Source organism: Buteo buteo, chromosome 8 (genome assembly GCF_964188355.1).
Source record: "Buteo buteo chromosome 8, bButBut1.hap1.1, whole genome shotgun sequence".
Lineage (NCBI taxonomy): Eukaryota > Metazoa > Chordata > Aves > Accipitriformes > Accipitridae > Buteo > Buteo buteo.
This window is the reverse complement of record NC_134178.1, coordinates 46,401,991-46,419,710: the sequence shown is the minus strand read 5'-3', so window position 1 is coordinate 46,419,710 and position 17,720 is coordinate 46,401,991. Positions and strand designations below refer to the sequence as shown.

The 17,720-nt window shown below is 53.0% G+C and overlaps 2 protein-coding genes across 4 annotated transcripts; one reads left to right on the top strand and one right to left on the bottom strand.

The window, feature by feature from the left end:
- Positions 1-198: 198 nt before the first annotated feature.
- LOC142033929 (protein Wnt-4a-like) lies at positions 199-4,375 on the bottom strand. 2 transcript variants are annotated; one of them, XM_075034529.1, is made up of 6 exons: positions 3,442-4,375; positions 3,057-3,319; positions 2,463-2,701; positions 1,877-2,008; positions 1,576-1,718; positions 199-941 (listed from the first exon to the last, which is right to left on the bottom strand). In XM_075034529.1, the coding sequence occupies exons 2-6, from the start codon at positions 3,119-3,121 to the stop codon at positions 474-476; spliced, it is 1,047 nt and encodes a 348-aa protein (XP_074890630.1). In that variant the 5' UTR covers positions 3,122-3,319; positions 3,442-4,375; the 3' UTR covers positions 199-473. The 2 variants fall into 2 exon arrangements, with proteins under 2 accessions (XP_074890630.1, XP_074890629.1); XM_075034528.1 differs by having other exon boundaries at positions 3,057-4,375.
- Positions 4,376-4,482: 107 nt separating this feature from the next.
- LPAR5 (lysophosphatidic acid receptor 5) lies at positions 4,483-15,718 on the top strand. 2 transcript variants are annotated; one of them, XM_075034526.1, is made up of 3 exons: positions 4,483-4,646; positions 6,101-6,198; positions 13,106-15,718. In XM_075034526.1, exon 3 carries the CDS (start codon positions 13,428-13,430, stop codon positions 14,538-14,540), a length of 1,113 nt encoding a protein of 370 aa, XP_074890627.1. In that variant the 5' UTR covers positions 4,483-4,646; positions 6,101-6,198; positions 13,106-13,427; the 3' UTR covers positions 14,541-15,718. The 2 variants fall into 2 exon arrangements, with proteins under 2 accessions (XP_074890627.1, XP_074890628.1); XM_075034527.1 differs by having other exon boundaries at positions 4,486-4,646; positions 6,111-6,198.
- The last annotated feature ends 2,002 nt before the right edge of the window (positions 15,719-17,720 follow it).

Genomic DNA, 17,720 nt, shown 5'->3' with positions numbered 1-17,720 from the left:
CCCTGGTGTTTCTCACTCGCTGCAGCCCATGTGTCCCCCGAGCACAAGGACTCCGGGGTGGCCTCGTCCCCTTCCACCCCACGGCAGGGAGCAGAGCCAGGTACCCTCCAGGTCCCAAACGCGGCGTGTGAGGAAGGAGCTAACGTACGCACTCTGCTTTCCGTTGCAGCTGGTTTATTTCTAAAGTTTAAGGGTTTATTGGGCCTGTGTCCTCCAACCTTCCGTCCGGAAAAACAATTCAAACCACAAAAAGCCCAGTGAGGCTGGCGAGAGCGTGCTGGGTGGGGAGCACAGAGGAGCCGACGGCACCCCCGGAGCCAGGGCAGCAAAACCCCACATCTCCTCCGCTCCTTCTCAGGCTGCGTGTATCCCCCACACCTTCCCCGGCTTCCCCGTGTCTTTCCCTGGACCGTCCTCTCCCTGTGACCCCGCAGTCCCCCCGGCAGCCTCCCACCGCCCCGGCACGCTCCCCCTCAGCGGCAACTGTGCGTCTCCACGAGGTGCCGGCACTGCTTGCACTTGACGGAGCAGCACCAGCGAAATTTGCAGCTGCACCGCTCCACCACCTCCTCCCGGGCGCTGTGGAAGCCCCTGCCACAGCACAGGAGCTCGCAGCCGTCCATGGCCGGGGATGTCCGGTTGCACCGGCGGCCAGAAGTGCCGAAGACCCCGCGCCGGGGGTCCCGGTTGCAGAAGTCTGGGCTGGCCAGCAGGTAGACCAGGTCGTGAGCCGTGTAGGGCTTGAAGCGAGAGCTCTTGGGCACCAGGAGCTTGCGGGAACCGACCTGTTTGGGGTGAACCTCCGTCGCCCCCTCGAACTTTTCCTTGAGGACGTTGCCCACCTTGCGGAAGGGAGGCATGACCTTCCAGCACGTGCGCACCTCGCAGGAGCCCGACACGCCGTGGCACTTGCACTCCACCTTCATGTGGGCCAGGAGAGCCTGGGGAACAGGAGGCAGCTGCCAGCCGGACCCGGGACACCCTGCCCTACGAATTCCATGCCTGCGGGCCCCTCAGCAGCTGCCGTTGCCCCCCCCACACCTCCCGTGGGGCTGGAGGAGAGGATCAGCCCCAGGGAAGGGAAGGGAAGGGAGCAAAAAAAGTCTTTTTAAGCCAGGCCAGTATGAAACAGAAGGGGATTCACTCTGTGGGAAACAGGCTGGCTTGCATCTGTAAGAGAAATCCCTGAGGCAGGGGAAGAGACGGGGATCTGCTCTGACCCACGGGGCGGTGGGGAGTGGAACAGATCTGCCCAGAGCCAGAGGATGCTCAAGGAAGGGACCAGATCTGACAACAGCCCCTGCAGAGGATAGTGTCTTTGCAAAGGAGGGACTGGAGGGGCAGGGAAGCCCTTCAGAGCAGAGTGGGGAAATTTCATTTCCTTTGCAGAAAAGGCCAAGGGATGTAAATCCCAGCTGGGCTCAGTGAGGAAAGGGACTCTGCACAGAGGTGGGTAGGGGAGGCTGGGACCCCTCCGGGCTGCTCCTCAGGGTAAAGGGCTGGACCGAGGTCTCCCTAGCCAGGGAGAAGCTCCTGAAACCGGACTTGCTTCCCCACCCTTGTTCCTGCACTTACCTTCCTCCCAGCCTCATTGTTGTGCAGGTTCATGAGCACTCGGCTGGAGGAGGTGCCGCGGCTCCTCTCCGGGTTGTCTACGAAGGCTTGAGAAAAGGCAATCCCGTAAGACAGGTTATCAGAGCAGCCCGACCACTGGAAACCTGCAGAAGGAAAGCGGCCATGAGATGAAGAAGGAGAAGCCCTGGCAGGAGCTCCCAAAGGGCTGAGGAGAAGGGAGGTGTCTCCTCCCCTGCTGAGGGTCTTCTCCATGGATCTTCTCCTCTGCCATCCCCTCCCTGCCACCGGCCTCCTCCTTCACCTTCGGCGCTGACTCCTCGGATCTTGCGGTCACAGCCACACTTCTCCAGCTCCCCACGGCTGCAGGCATGAGTCACAGCAAAGGCGACGCCGGCGGCGGAGATGGCGTGGATGAAAGCAGACTCCCGCGTGCCTGCAGCGGGGTGAGAAATGGCTGTTTTGGGGGCTTAGGCAAATCCTTTTTCCCTGGCCTGCAACAAAAAGGGACTGTAGCTTCAGAGAATAAGGTTTGATTTGAGCTGCTGCTCCAAAGGGCTGGGCTGGTGGCAGGGTGGAGGGGAAGATCTATCAGTATGCAGAGATGGTACCCAGAATGGTCCAGACGGGACCAAAGAGCCAAGCCCGGCCAAATGAGGAAGAAGTTTAGCCAGAATATTAATATTTGTAGCAGCATGTGCATTTGGTTCAGTTTGCTCTGTTTTGACAGCTTTGTTAGCATGTGGAGGAAGGCACTGGCCACTCTCGGGCTGGTCCCAGTGTGGCACTTGCACACTAGCCCAGGAAAGGCTGATGCGTCAAGGGGACCCCGTGGGCGTACCGAAGGGACCCCACGCCAACTCTGCCTGGGCCACCTCCCCCTCGCTGACCTTGGATGGCGACCTTGCCGAAGACCTGCAGCCCCTGCAGCATGGAGCAGTTCCACCGGCGAGACTGAAACTGGTGCTGGCACTCCTCGACGGCCAGCTCCGCGCCTCGCTTCACCGCCTCCATGGCTCCCACCCGCCGCCGGCAAACGCGGACCTGCTCTTCTACCAGGCCCGGCAGACCCTCGCAGGCACTGGGGTCCCGGAGGACGGCCCGCAGAGAAGGCTGCTTGGCCAGGTACCTGTGGGGCAGGGGAGAGATTCAGTTGCAGCTGGGCTAGAGCCAGGGCCGTGTCTGCGGGGGGCTAACCCTCTATAGCCTTATTTTTAGAGCAGAAACAGGGCAGGGAAGGGGATGTGCCGCCTCCTGTCTGCGCCGAATTGGACGTTCCTGCTCCCCATCCCGGTCTGCGCCTCTTCAGCTTCGCCGTCCCTCTCCCTTCACGCTCCCAGAGATGCCCCTTCTCATGTGCTGCCTTCGGGTTGCCCAGGTTCCCCCTTCCACCCTTTTCTCACAGATCCGTCTGTTTTCTTGGGAGGCGGCACCACCCCGGGTGACTTTCCAATCCAGACAGTACAAGTGCAAAACATACTCACAGCCAGGTCACGGCAAGGACGTGCTGCGTTGGGACCAGCACCACGTACAGCCACACCATCTCCATCCCGTCCCTGGCAAAACTCCACGTTCAGCCGCGGTGCGGCAGCTGCCTGAATCCCCTCCTGCGATGTCCCACTGCCTCTGCCCGACAGCTGCTCTCCCGGCAGCTCCGGTCCGGCGCTGCAAAGCACGCGTAGCCCCTGCCCTGGGCAATGACCAGGGTGTGCCTGCCAGCATCGGGGACCCAGCGTCCCGCAGAAACCTGCCGGGTTGGCCCTGTGAGGGCATCCACGCCGGTGCTGTTCCCCACCTACAGCTGGGGCAGCATCGTGGGAGAGCTCTGAACTAGGGCTCTGGGGCGGGAATCCCTCAAAATGAGCTCACATGGCCGGGGACAGCATCAGCGTCAGACCCCCGGTCTCTGCAGTCCCGTCCGCAGACGATCTGGTTGCCTTCTTCCCCAGTCAAGTCACTTCAGCAGCAGGGAGCAGCCCAAGACCCAGTCAGCTGTAAACAGAGCCTTCCACACAAGAAAAACTTGGCAGCACCAAGCAGGACCATCAACTCGGCATCACTTTTCACCAAGCCCTTTGGGGAGCCGGAGAGTTTCCCTGCGGTGATAGCTCAGGGGAGCAGAGAGGGGAAGACCTGCCGCCTCCCTCATCCCCAGCCGCCGTCCTTGAGGACCCTCCCTCATCTGCCTCCTCCAGGCTGGAGATTCTTCTTTTCTACCCTGCAGCCCACATAGCTACGGCAAACAGACGCAACCCGGCTGCTCCCTGGCCCTCTTAACTCTTTCCCTGGCAGGTCTCCCTCCACCCCCCTCATTTTCTTCCCCACAGCAAGAGGGACAGTCCTTGTCCTTCTCCTAAGCAGGCATAACGGGGCGGCTGCCCCTCTTCTCAGTGGCCAGCCCTTTCCTAAGAGCCCCTGGGAGTCCAGGAAAATGTGAGTTGTGCGACTGGGGAGCTGCAATGTCCTGGGAGGAAAGCCTGCCGTTCCCCCAGCAGACCTGGGAAGTGTCAGCCGTCCCCACTGCCCTGGAAGGAGAAACTTCTCACGCAGCCTGGAAGTTTCTGCTTCTCACGTCTGAATCATTCAGAAAGTGAAACACGGCTGCTCTGGCCCTGCTATGATTCTTCCACCCCGGCCCCGCATGTGGATTCACCCCTTTGCTGTGCTTTTCCACATTTCCCTGCACGGAGCGAGCTGGAGAATATTGGGGTTTATCAATCATCCTTTCAAACCTGAGCAGCCCCTCTGTTGTAGCACGCGTTCCACCCTTCTCCGTGCCTTCCCAGCTACCCGCATCCCTCGTTCTGTTGGGTCCTTGCTCCTGCTTTCTGGAGCCAGCGCTCCGGGGCGGCAGGCATGTTGGGATCTGCAGCATCAGGGTGTAGCCTCCGACACACACCCCGGTAATCTGGTCTTACCTGCTGTCGACTCAGAGAGCGGTGAAGAAATGCCGGGGGTTGTGCTGCTCTTCCCCCACAAGCTGAGCCTCCAAGAGACGGCGAGGGGCAGAGGTGTGAACCCACCCGGGCGGGGGGAGACAGAATTCACGGGCTGATGCACCGAGACCGAGCGAGGTGAGTGAACCCGGCTGGGTGAGGGATGCTGCGGGGCAGCGCGGGCTCGTCGCCCGGGCTAAGTGCCACCGTGTCCTCCTTTTCTGACACACACGGCAAAGCCAGGGCTGCCAGGCTCAGCCAGGTGTGTGCACAGGGGTGCGGGGGGCGAGGGCCGCGGGGCGGGTGAGATTTCCCACAGGGGCTGTCGGAGACTCCTTTTGCAAAGGAAGAAGGACACCCCTGCCCCGCGGTGTATCTGCAAGCCTTAATCAGTACCAGAGCCTTGATGGGAACTGAAGAAAGACAAAAAGCTGTGAGAACAAAGAACCCAGCAACTAGGAAGTGAGAAAGAGGGTCTGGTTAAAAAAAGAGAGGCACTAAAAAGCAGCAGGGTGAGATCAGTAGTTCGGGTGCTATTGTACCCTCCGAGGATTTATGAGCAGCGGGAACATATATCCCTTGGCATGTCACTCCCTGAATGAGAAGGCAGTGATGGCAGAACAAGGCAGGCAGGGAGTGAGAAAGTCAAACACCAGCAGCAACAGCCAGCAGATGGAGGAGCCGGGCAAGGTTGGCGGAGAAAGAGGGAGCCCACAGGCACGGCACCTTCTTCTCGGGGCAGCTGGTCCCGGGGAAGGACAACAGCAGGATTTGGGGTGTCCCCATGGCCCGCGCCTTCTTCCAGGTGTGCTGGGACTGGCAAAGCAGAAACAGGACTTGAAGCAGCAGAGTGCCAGATGGGCTCTGCAGAAGGGCAGACCCCTTCCCAGCTCTACTTGGCAGCGCTACGTTGCAGATGTCCTGCTAAATCAGCCCTTGTACTTTCTCAGCATCGTGCCTCCTGGAGCATTGAACGACAGGGACTGACATTTGTGGCAAACATGCCTTTGCCTGCCACAGGCGCTGGCACCTCTTCAGAGCTCGGTTCTTTTTGGGTCCCTGCCACGTGCCAGCAGTGCACAGCTGGGACCCCGGGCAGGAGCTCAGCCCCAAACCGCCCAAGCCCGTGGGGGGACTGACAGGACTCCGAGCCTTTGCACTGGCTAGTGATTAAACCAACTTTGCTCTCACTTCCTCTATTTCACTTCTACCTCTTGTTTGGCAATATTTTGGGGAGGGGATGTTCTAATTTTTCCCCTGTCAGTCCTGGGGTTGGCTGAGTTAGCATGGGAGCAAAAATGAGCGGGTATTTGGCACTATGACCCAGGGCAGGTCTCCTTCAGTTGCAAGGACACCTGGGTGTTGCTTCTTTCATGATTACATTTGCTTTCATAGGATGTGTTTTAGCTTATCAGCTTTGGATAGCAAAGTTCATGCTTTGTGGCCAGCCAGAAGCACATCAGGAAGTGAGAAAGGAGGGGAGATGAACTGCGGCACGGCAGACGTAGAACCAGCCGTGGTGCAGTAGGGGACAGCTGTGATTTGGATGAACAAGTAGCCAAAAAGCCCGCCTGGTTCTGTTTTGATTCAAGCTCCTTGCAGTCGCGGTGCCTGGATCGAGACCTCCGCAGCGACGGCGATCGCTAGCCAGCAAGCCCTCGCGCGCCCTTGGCTCCTCACCAGCAGAGAGGTAAGCAGGACCGAAACATCTGGGGAGCTGGATGGTCTGGGCACACGGGGCACTGGACCCCCGAGCTGCTGCACATGTGCTGCCAGACCTGACCACGGGGCGCTGGGGGGAACCTCCTACGTCTCTTCAGTTGCCCAGTGAACCTCAAGGTGCAAGGTAAATCTCAGTATTTGTCCAAACGGAGGCTTTCTTGGGGATCCTGTGATACTAGAAGCCCAGGCAGCCTGCAGAACTTACTTGCCAAGGCGCCCACGATGGAAGTCCTCTTCCACGAGGCCGTCAGGAGATGAAGGGGGGTGACACCTCTAGGCAGTAGGCAGCAGCAGTGTGACCAGATCCCACGAGTTAAATACAAAGGTCTCAGCTTCGATGTCATGTATCTGTCGTTAAAAACGAGCCATCCTAAGTCTTGAATTAATGTCTTCACCGTTCTAATCATCACAATAACCTAATTTCTTGGTTATAAAAAAGGTGAAAAGTGGGGCTTAAATATCACCTACAGCAGGTCAAAAGCATCCACATTTATGAAAAAATATACCTTCTATCTCTAAAGCAAAGTTGAGTAGGTTTTTTGAGGTTTGGTGTGCTCATGTTATTTCCTCTTAGTTTCAGATTTACTAAGCGAGCTCATGCAGTTTGCTTTTTCAGCTGCACTGCTCTGCACCCCAATGACACACTCTCTGTCTGCATCCCCAGGGCAGCCCCAAAGCGCTCCAGAGTTTAAATAAGTCACTCTCGGAAACACTGACCCTGCGGCATACTCAGCAAGATTTCTCTAGCTGTCTTTTTCCACCTCATTTCTCAGCCCCGTGCATAAGCCTGTATCCCACCACGCTGTGCTCCTTCGTCATTTTTACGGTGCTCGGAGGCAGTGCCTATTGGTGAGATAGCGTCAGGAGAGAAGACGCCCAGCACCGGGCAACGAGATGCCAGGCACTCATCTCATCTCAGGGCACGCCTGCCTGTTCCAGCCCCTGTATGCAAGTTCAGCTAGGGTTTCCCACCCCCCCAAAAGAAAAAAATCAAAATCCCCGTGGGTTTATGCATGTCCCGTGGGGTGTCCCTGCCTAGCAGCTCTTTTGCTGCCTCTGGCAAGAGGTGCCCACCTTGGGCCCGACCTCCGGCTCATCTCAGCCTGGCACCCCACGCCAGCCAGGGACCTGGGCAATTCCCGAGCGCTTGGGGGAGTGGGGTGGTCACAGGAGGGGGGGGGGGGTGTGAGAGGAGGATGGTGCATTCTTTTCAGCTAGGTTTTTTTCAGGGTTGTCTGCCCGTCCTCCAGCATCATGTTCTCCTCTCCCCTCAGACACCAACGGGAGCTGATGGTGCCCCCATCGCACACCTATGCCAGTACCTCTTCCTCCCTCACCGCTGTGTTTTCCTTGGGTGTTTTCCTTTCCTTCTAGTTTCTGCAGCTCCACATCCCTGCAGCGGGTGCTCATAGCGTGCGTGTGTGTGTGCACGCACATGCATGTGTCGTGTCTATGTCATTCCCCCCTCCCAGAGCAAGAATACTAGCAACAAATCCATTTTCCAACTGAAAATCAGAAAGAAGCATCTGCCTAGGTAGCATCTGCCCACCTAGGGCAATAAGGACGTTCAAAAGTAGAGTTCGAATTGCTCTTCTCTGTCCCTGCTGGGGAAAAGACCATGGTCTGGGCAGATGGCCTTCAGGGGCTCATATTGGTCTTCACTGAGAGGTGAAAAGATGCTTCCTCCACCTCCTGGGCCACATAAGGTCAGTCACAAACCAGAAAGTTCCTTCAGGATTTCAAGAGAGCATCTCATCATGAGGAGGATGACGATTCAGCTGTGGTACCCCTGTCTCCTTACGCAGCTGATAACTTGAGACCTCTCAGCGGCTTCCGCGTAGAACAACGAGTACTTGAAGTTCTTTTAGAGGCAGCCACAAAGAGAGCCTGTGGCTCTCAGACATTAACCAACAAGGATAATCTCACCAGTTTCAGCTCTTCTGTCTCCCTGCTACCAGCCTGCTTTACCCGTAGCTTTCCTCTTCAGCGAGGGACAGTCAAAACAGTACCTCCAGAGCTCTGCAGAGAAACGCTCCGTTCCCACAGCTTCCAAGGACCGTGCATGTACTCATCTCGTTACAGATCTCTGAGGTCTTGATTACAGTATCTGTTACATCAAATTTGAGACTATCAGCTTAGCTTCAATAACACCACTGTTAGCAGATTCTTACTTCTGTGTTTCCATCCACTCACCCCCCCCCCCAAAAAAAAATCCCCTCAAAAAAACCCAATCTATTTTCCACTCCCAGTGATCTTTGCTGTCAGTTTAGAAGTCTGCTGTTTGATGTCTCGAAGGCTGAAGGGCTAGTATGTCAGGAAAGACCACTCAGAAAAAATGAAAAGGTGATGATGGGCAAAAAACTAAACAGATTTCTTGCACTGATGTTGATGGCAGGAAAGCCTGGGAGATTTCCACAGCAGAAACTCTCTTTATGGCAGCTTAAAACTGCTTTTAAAGGCTCACTAGCAGACACAATTTGAGAAAAGGCTCTTGGGGGATTTCAGACCAGGGAGCTTGATGTCTGTGCTGAAGAAATTAGTAGAAGCTATAATAAAGGAAAAAATCAATTGGCATGCAGTCACATCTAATTACTGGGGAAGAGTCATCATGGCTTTTATAAAGGGATGTTGTGTCTCTCAGTCCTTCTTTGAAGGAGTCAACAAGCATGTGAACAGTGGCCCATGTTGATTTCCAAAAGGCTTTCAAAAGGGCTTGCACCAATGGTGCTTAAAGAAATTCAGCAAAAAGGTGTCTACCTGGATAAAAGGTGCCTAAAAGACAAGACAGAGAATGCAGGTAGATGGTTGGTTTTCTCAGTGGAGTTATAAGACACCACTGTTGGGGCTTGAACTGTTTGACTTATTCATGAGGGATGAATAATAAAATAACAAATCTGTTGGAGACAAAATTATTCAAGTTAGAAAAGATGAGGGTTGGTTGTGAAGAACTGCAGAGATTAAGAGAAGTGTGAGTGACTGGCCTTAAAATAACAGCTGAAATTTCATCTAGCAGTGATGAGAAAAATTAAACTGAACTGACCATTACCTCTTGCAAATGAGATCTACGCCTACGCAGCTCAGCGCATCCACATTATCAATATCATGTGGGTTTTGAGCACCCCACCGCAGGGCTCACGAAGGCTGTAGCAGAAGTGGAAAGGTGCTGGGGAGGGCAATAAGGATGTTCAAAAGTACAGAACAGCTCCTCTGTGAGGAACAACTATGAAGACAAGGACCTTTTAGCCTCAAAAAAAAAAAAAAAGGTTACTGAGGGGGAATATGATAGATGTTTATAAAGTCATCAGTGGTAAGGTGAAGGTGAACAGGTATATTTTTTCCACTTTGCCTTCCAGCACTGAACTGAATCTAGCAGGTGGTGATTCAAAAATTAGTACAAGGAAGTGGTTCTCCACCTGAGATGCGATTAAGCTGTGGAACTCATTGACAACTGGAAGCAACTGGAAAAAGTCATGAAGGAAAAGTTCCCCGAGGACTACTGAATACAAATAGGTCACCTCTGGCTTGGGAAATCCCTGGGCTAAAATAGGCTGGAAGCAGGAAGAGAACTTGAGGGAGCATCACTACATGATTGCGCTGTTCTTACATTATCCCTTCACCATCCATGATTTGAGATGGAATACGAATTGTAGATAGACCACTGATCTCACACAGTATGGACTGTGCTTACGTATTATATTCTCTAGAGGTGTTTATTGAATACCTTTTGATAAAAATAGCTTGTCTGTGGAGACAAGTCACCTTCACCTGACACCTGGCTGCTCTGGGCACACATGTTAGAGCAGGTCGTGGTCTCTCACAGAGTCTCAGTCTCACTCACTTTGCCTCGATCAAGACAAAGGTCTCACCGGTCCAGCCTGCAGTCATTGCAGGGGTTTGGCTCTAGCAAAAGCTGGCATATCCTCTTAGAGATTTTTTGAGGCATTTAATCTTTTCACTTGAAACCAACAACATTCTTGCGCTTTTGCCTTGTCTTGCTGGATTATCTTATATTTTAAACTTATGCAAGTCTTCACACAAAGTTTTCCTCCACCAAGAAGGGTGAAATCCACTCAGAACAGCTTGACAAACCAGTAGAAGTTCCTCTAAGAAGCATGTCTTGGTGGTGGACCTGCCCAATACCAGGAAAGAATGGGCAAATTGATAGCTATCTGCTCTCGTATTAGACTTCCACTTTCATTGTTTAACGTATTGTTGCCAGAATTAATCTTTTCCTACCTGTGAGGTCAGCACACGCTTCTGTCTTTAATAGATCCTCCCTCTAGATCTGTACATTGCTCCACAATGCCATCCAGGAGATCTGACACGCTTGTCATGCCTGTCAAGTTGCTGAGTAGCTCCCTCTTACAGTAATATCAACCTTACATAAAGATTTCCTCTAGACAAATAGTTCTACTTTCCTTTTGAAGTAAATCACCATCTACGTGGGCTCTGTGCGGGAGTGTCTATCTAACCCCTGCAAACAGCTGTGGGGAACTGTGTCAGACTTCCCAACCCCTACTCTACCGTGACAGCTTTGAGAGCAGATGTCTAATTTTAGGATCACAGCATAATTAAGGCAGTCTCTCGCCCAACCTCCCACTCAAAGCAGTGTCAACTAGCAGATCAGATGAGGTTACTCTGGACTTTACAGAGTCTGGTCTTGAAAACTTCCAAAGATGGAGACTCCACAACCTCTCTAGAAAACCTGTTGCAATGCCTGACTGTGCTCACAGTGCACACATTTTTCCCTATATCCAGGCTGAGTCTCCGTTACTTCAATTTATGCCGAGTGCCTCCTGTCCCCCTGCCGTGCCTCGCTGTGAAGAGCTAACTCTGTCCTCTTCCAGTAGCCACCTTGCAGGTATGGGGAGTGTGGTGGGTTGACCTTGGCTGGACGCCAGGTGCCCACCAAGCCGCTCTATCCCTCCCCCTCCTCAACAGGACAGGGGGAGAAAAGGACAACAAAAGGCTCGTGGGTCGAGATAAGGACAGGGAGAGATCACTCACCAAGTACCATCACGGGCAAAACTGACTCTGCTTGGGGAAATTAGTGTAATTCATTACCAATCAAATCAGAGTAGGATAATGAGAAGTAAAACCAAATCTTAAGACACCTCCCCCCCCAAGCCTCCTTTCTTCCCAGGCTCAACTTTACCCCCAAATTCTCTACCTCCCCCCCACCAGCACTGCAGAGTGATGGGCAATGGGGGTTGCGGTCAGTTTGTCACACATTCTCTCTGCCGCTCCTTCCTCCTCACACTCTTGCCCTGCTCCAGCGTGGGGTCCCTCCCATCTGTCCTCCACAAACTTCTCCAATGTGGGTCCTTCCCCGGGCTGCAGTCCTTCAGGCACAGACTGCTCCAGCATGGGTTCCCCACGGGGTCACAAGTCCTGCCAGCAAACCTACTCCAGCGTGGGCTTCCCACAGGGTCACAGCCTTCTTCAGGCACCCACCTGCTCCAGCATGGGCTCCTCCACAGGCCGCAGGTGGAGATCTGCTCCACCATGGACCTCCATGGGCTGCAGAGGGACAGCCTGCCGTCTCACCACGGGCTGGAGGGGCATCAGCCTCCTCCGGCACATCTCCTCCCCCTCCTTCATCACTGACCTTGGTGTCTGCACAGGGATTTCTTTCACATATTCTCACTCCTTTCTCTTCCAGCTGCTATTGCACAGCAGGTTTTATCCCCCTTCTTAAATCTGTTCTCCCAGAGGTGCTACCACCGTCACTGATGGGCTCAGCCTTGGCCAGCAGCGGGTCCGTCTTGGAGCCGGCTGGCATTGGCTCCATCAGACACAGGGGAAGCTTCTGACATCTTCTTACAGAAGCCACCCCTGCAGCCCCGCCGCTACCAAAACATTGCCATGCGAATGTAATACAGGGAGGCTGCTATTATATCCCCTGGAGCCTTCTCTTCTCCAGCAGAACAAGTCCAGTTCTCTCAGCATCTCCTCTCGGGGCAAGTGCTCCAGCCCCCAGACCATTTTGGTGGCCTTCCACTGGACTCACTCCAGTTGATCAATGTTTGGCAGGACAGTGCTACCATTAGTATCTAAAGTGGTTACCAGCCTCACACTACTTTGGAGTCACAGGTATGTTTGTCCACACGAATCCCATGGCCCTTCCTTCTTTACTGTGCGCTCTCTTACCTGGCTGTGCTGCTCGGCGTTTGTGGGATGTGGGCTGCGACATGCTTTACGGTGTTGTAAGTGGGAAAATGATCTGAGGACATGCAATCCAAATAAACACCACTGGTCCCATGCAGGTGAGAACACTAAAGGAACTGCATGAATGTAAGAAACGTAAGGAATTCCAACTGACTGGGACTCGGGTATGTGTGGGTTGTTTCACCTAGGAAAAGGAGCTAGGGTGGAGTCAAGTCTAACTGTAGTATAATTCTTTTTATAATTCTTTTTATCTGCAATGGATGTACAAAGTCCTGTTTCTCTGATATAAAACAATACTATGCAGTTTTTATTTAAAGTTCCTTCCAGTCAGCATTTTTCCCTCAAAAAGCTTGCTCTCTTCTTTTTCTTTTTCTCTCTCTCTCTTTCTTTTTCTAGAGCTGGCTTGACTACTTCCCCTGTGTGCTCTTGTGCTGTCCCTTTCTTGTATACATGTGCTTCCAGCAGTGATCAAAGCAAGGTGCATTTTCTGGGGCTGAGCAATAAATGATTCTGTACAACAATTACCTCCTCTGTGCTCTGGCTTCTTCTGCCATATAATTACTCACTTTTCTACTGTCCATTTTTCTTAGTCTTGTGGGTTTTTTGTGAGCTCTTGCTGCAGAAGCCACCATGGTGGGATTTTAATATTCCAAGAGATTTCCTCCTCTAACTTAAACTCTTCTGTCTTGGTCTTCCACTCTGGCCAGGAATTGTGCTGACAACTGGCAATGACCCTCCACCGCATCAGCTTCCCCATAACCACCGGAAAGAATTGCTGAACCAGCGGCAGAAGCTGACTCTAGGTGACTACATCACCACCCCTGCCAGATGACCGCGGACCAGCAATCCAAAGCAGCACCAGTCAAGAGAGAGATGTGCCCATCCACCTCCCAGCTGCAAATGAGGGGAATGACCTGCCTGTCGCTTCTTAGAGGGGAATGACTTCTCTCAGTGCTTTTCTCTGTGCCTCCTTAGCCCACCAGCAGGCTCAACCGTCTCAGCAAGACCCTCCCCTGATTCCCGCTGGGCATGTCAGCTTCCAATATGTCTCGGACATGCAAGGATTACAGCTTCCACCACCACCTCCTCCTGCCCGGCTACATCCTGATATTCATTACAGGTTTGATGCTGAACGTGATGGCCCTATGGATATTCATCCGCTACCTGCGCCTGAAGTCTGTGGTGATGATCTACATGGTCAACCTGGCCGTGAGCGACCTCACCTTCACGCTCCCTCTGCCGCTGCGACTCTACTACTATTCCAACCACCACTGGCCTTTTGGTAACACCCTGTGCCAGGTCTCTGGCTCCGTCTTCCAGATCAACATGTATGGTAGCTGCCTCTTCCTCATGTGCATCAACCTGGATCGCTACGTTGCCATTGTCCACCCGCTTCGCTGGAGGCATCTGCGGCGCCCCAAGGTGGCCAAGCTCCTTTGCCTGATCGTCTGGGTTGTGATCTTCATGGGCTCCATCCCCACAGCCATAGTCCACAAGCAAAACCACTGCGAGGTGCAGAACCAGACCATTTATCTGTGCTTTGAAAGCTTTAGTGACAACATGTGGCAGAATAACCTCTTCCCCCTCGTCGTCCTGGCTGAAATCTTGGGGTTTCTCCTGCCTCTCAGCTCTGTGACATACTGCTCGATTCGGATCTTTCAGGAGCTCTGCCAGGACAGCCAGACGAAGACCCTGCGACAGCAGAAGACCATCCGTCTCCTCTTGGTCAATCTGGTCATCTTCATCATTTGCTTTGTGCCCTACAACACTACCCTGGCAGTTTATGGGATGATAAAGGCCCGGGTGGTGAAGGCTGAGCAAGAAACACAGGTCTCCGTGCGCCAAGTATTAATTACAACAATGCTGTTGGCCAGCATGAACTGCACGCTGGACCCCTTGATCTACTACTTCAGTACCGAGGGTTTCCGTAACACCTTTAAGAAACTGCGGCGGGGACAAGCCTGGGACTCAGACATAGGGACACTTAAGAAGCAGGTTGTGCACAATAAGTCAACCCGAGGCCACGCTGTCTCAAAAGTGAAACAGTTCCCACTGGGGGACTTCATCTGTCCCAATGAATCTTTGCCATCGCTTCCTACTGCAGTATTTTTGAATGGCCCTATCGAGGACTCGGAAATATAACCACAGAAAGGTCACACCATTGCAGAGTTGCAGAGTCACCCATTCAGTAATTACAGCAAGACCGTGGGAGACAGCTCAGGGTAACTTAGCAAACTGTTTGAGGGAGCGCAGCAGACTGTACGTGGGTGAACGTGATGATACAAAGCTGAAAGATGAAAGGTTGTTTTGAATAAATGGAGATGTCTTGGTGACGTGGTCTCACCTGACTCTTTTGGTACAGGAAACATAGTGAGGAACAAGGACTTGAAGCAAACCTAGTGCATCCAGCTCTGGTCAGCGTAGATTCCTATAGCAAGTCCACCTGCCTGAGCACCTCCTGGCCGCACTGCAGCGTGAAGCAGTTCTGGGGATAATCGGAACACAGCTATGGTACTAGCTGCGGACAGAGTGAATTTAGTCGTAATGACTGAGGGCAACTTTGTTGGTTTTTTAACTAGGTGCTTCGATTTGGGTCTTAAGTGCAGCTTGGGGCGCCTAAATAAGTGTCTTAGTTTTCCAAAAGAGTTGAAGTACTTAGCAACCCTTGTTGGCGTCAAGGAGAATAGCTGAGTGTTTAGTACTCTTGCAGAAAAGAGGTTCCTAATTGTACAGTAAGTCACAGACCTTAGCAAAACAACCTTTAGGAGGTATGTCAAATGCGCTTGTGCAGCTGTGCACACACATGCCGTACAATGGCTATACATTTACCTAAAGCAAAACGTCTTGGGAAACGCTAGCGTACTTAAAAATACACCCGACATTCGTAATGGCCCCAGAAAAAAGACAGGATACCAACACTGTCATCATTTCTGAAGCTCCCATTAACACTAGTGCTTTGGCCTTCCTTGTCGCTTGGCCTTAGGGTGATTGATTTCAGGTCTGAGTGATTCGCACTGTTAAAAAGAAATGATGTCACAGAATGAGGCTGCGGTGAAATATATTTGCTTGCACTGTTTGTACATGCTTTTTCAGCCGGCACTGTATGGGAAAGCCCTATAAATCTCCCCAGCAGCGAGAGATCGAGCTGTACAGCGGCAGTGCCAGAACCCCCAGTTACGCTCTCCTGCTAGTGACCAAGGGTTGCCTTTCCACTTGCACTGCAAAACAGCCCCTCTGTGGCTTCCAGCAGGACTCGGGCTATCCCAGAGTGGGTCCATTAGGGTGTATTTGAATTTTTTGGAAAATGTTAAAAGAATGGTAGGGGAAAGTGACAAGGAATGCTGTTCAAAGTAAAGGCCTGGTTCTTAGACTTCTAAAAGAGCAATGAATCTTATTTCAAGTCCCTACCTCATCACTGCTGCAGGAATAAATGGATTGCAATGCATCATGGTTTAGTGTTACAATACAGTTTAGGTGATGCGGGGTTTTAAATCCATCTTTCCAGTCTCCCTTGCAGACCTCTACTACAGGTGACTGTAGAAGCAGGTCTTTGAGAAGACCTGTAGAAGATGATGAGCCTCTCCACAGAGAGATCCTTGTGTCACAGGCTGCCTTGGGAGACACACACCCCAGGTAGTCCAGCTCTGTCCCCTTTCTCGGCCCGTGCATCACCCGCAGACCAGCCTTGAAATGTGTCTGCAGAGGAAGGACATTTAATTGTGTCTGAGACATGCAGTGAGAAAGGTGGAGGAGGGCTTGCGGGGCAGTAGGTATTTCTGTTTTGAAAATTCAGGACTGCCATGTGAATGTGAGTCATTTGTGACATAGTGCAGCTGCAGAGGAAGCAGAGCTGTGTGCGGTACCTTCTGCTAGGGTCTGATGTTACCCTTTTGTTCCGGGATTTACGGGGTAGTGGAGCGATATTACAGGAGCTGCGCTGCTGTCTGTTTCCGCATCCTCCTCCACCTACCTACTACCTAGACCCCTTTCCTTGCCCCTGTTCCTCTGGTCCTTTCTCCCTTCCCCAGATCTAATACGCCATGCACCTGAGCACCGAGAGCCTTCACCGCTCTGTTTTCCTCCCTGCCCAGAGAAGTTGAATTTTTCTCTCCTTTTAACTTGGCTAGAGCACTGTCATAAATTCACAGAAAGATTTGGGTGGGAAGGGACCTCTGGAGGTCTCTACCCCAACTCCCTGCTCACAGCAGGCTGTTGGGGTCCGCGAGGGCTGGCTGCTCCCCAAAGGAACGGCAGCCGAGAGCCAGCCGTGGTGACACGGCAGAGGAAAGGGCTTCCCCAGCAAGGGGTAGATGTGGTTGGTCCAGTGATGACAGCCGGGTTCAGCCGAGAATCTAGATTGCCAGACGAGCCTGTGGTGACGAGGCAGGTCCAAGGTTAATCTCAGAAGTCAAGTCAGCATCAGGGTCAGGTCTGGAGGCAGTAACCGGGTGAGCCACAGTCCGGCGATTGCCAGACGAGTCCATCGTGACAAGGCAGGTCTCGGGTCAAGCCAGGAAGGTTGTCCATGGGTCTAGATCGACACAGTGCGCGGCCAGGCACGGGCAAGACTGCTCAGGCAGGAGGCAAGGGGCAGAGCACCAGCTTAAAAGCAGCTCCTGGGGCGGGGGATCAGCCCTGGCTGAGGCTCCAGCAGAGCTTTCCGAAAACTCTCCCAAGGTCACCAGAGGGAAGGGGCAGCCTCAACTGCCCTGTCTCTGACCTGGCCCCGAGCTCACACAGCCAAAGCCCCAGGACCGGGGAGGATGCACTCAGGACCCCAAGCTAGTTCGGGTTGGCCAGGGCCTCATCCAGGTGTGTGCTGAGCACCTCCAAGGATGGAGATTCCTCAGCGTCTCTCGGGGCACGCACAGCACAGCCGGTGCTGAAACATGCCCTGGGGAGAGGCTTTTCCTAATGCTCTGCAGGAATTTCCCTTGTTGCAAGTTCTGGCTGTTGCCCCTTGTGCTTTCTCAGGGACCACCGCGAGCAGAGTCTGGCTCCATCTTCTCTTGGCAGGCATGAATGAAATGTCAGGTGGCGGCCGCCGCTCTTTCGGAAGAGGCTGCTCCTCCCCCCGCCCGCCAAAACACAACTTCTCAAAAAGAACATCAGAAAACATCATCTTTTCTTATAGTTTAATTCCTGAAAATAGCAGAACTATTTTTACCTGGAACATTTTATAAATATTCCACCTCCAGCAGAGAAAATTTTAGCTCAAATATTTTGACAAAATTATAAATAACTGAAAAGCTCATCTCTTAATGAATCGCATCAGCCAGTTTAACAGTAATGGGGGCTATTGGTCATGCCACACACAGCAGA

What these genes read in the sequence shown, in the direction of transcription:
- LOC142033929 (XM_075034528.1), bottom strand. Translation starts at nt 3,121, where the DNA reads ATGGAGATGGTGTGGCTGTACGTGGTGCTGGTCCCAACGCAGCACGTC. An exon ending in GTCCTTGCCGTGACCTGGCT is followed by an intron (nt 2,702 to 3,056) that starts GTGAGTATGTTT and finishes CCTGCCCCACAG; the next exon opens with GTACCTGGCCAAGCAGCCTT. An exon ending in CGGCAAGGTCGCCATCCAAG is followed by an intron (nt 2,009 to 2,462) that starts GTCAGCGAGGGG and finishes ACCCCGCTGCAG; the next exon opens with GCACGCGGGAGTCTGCTTTC.
- LPAR5 (XM_075034526.1), top strand. Translation starts at nt 13,428, where the DNA reads ATGTCAGCTTCCAATATGTCTCGGACATGCAAGGATTACAGCTTCCAC.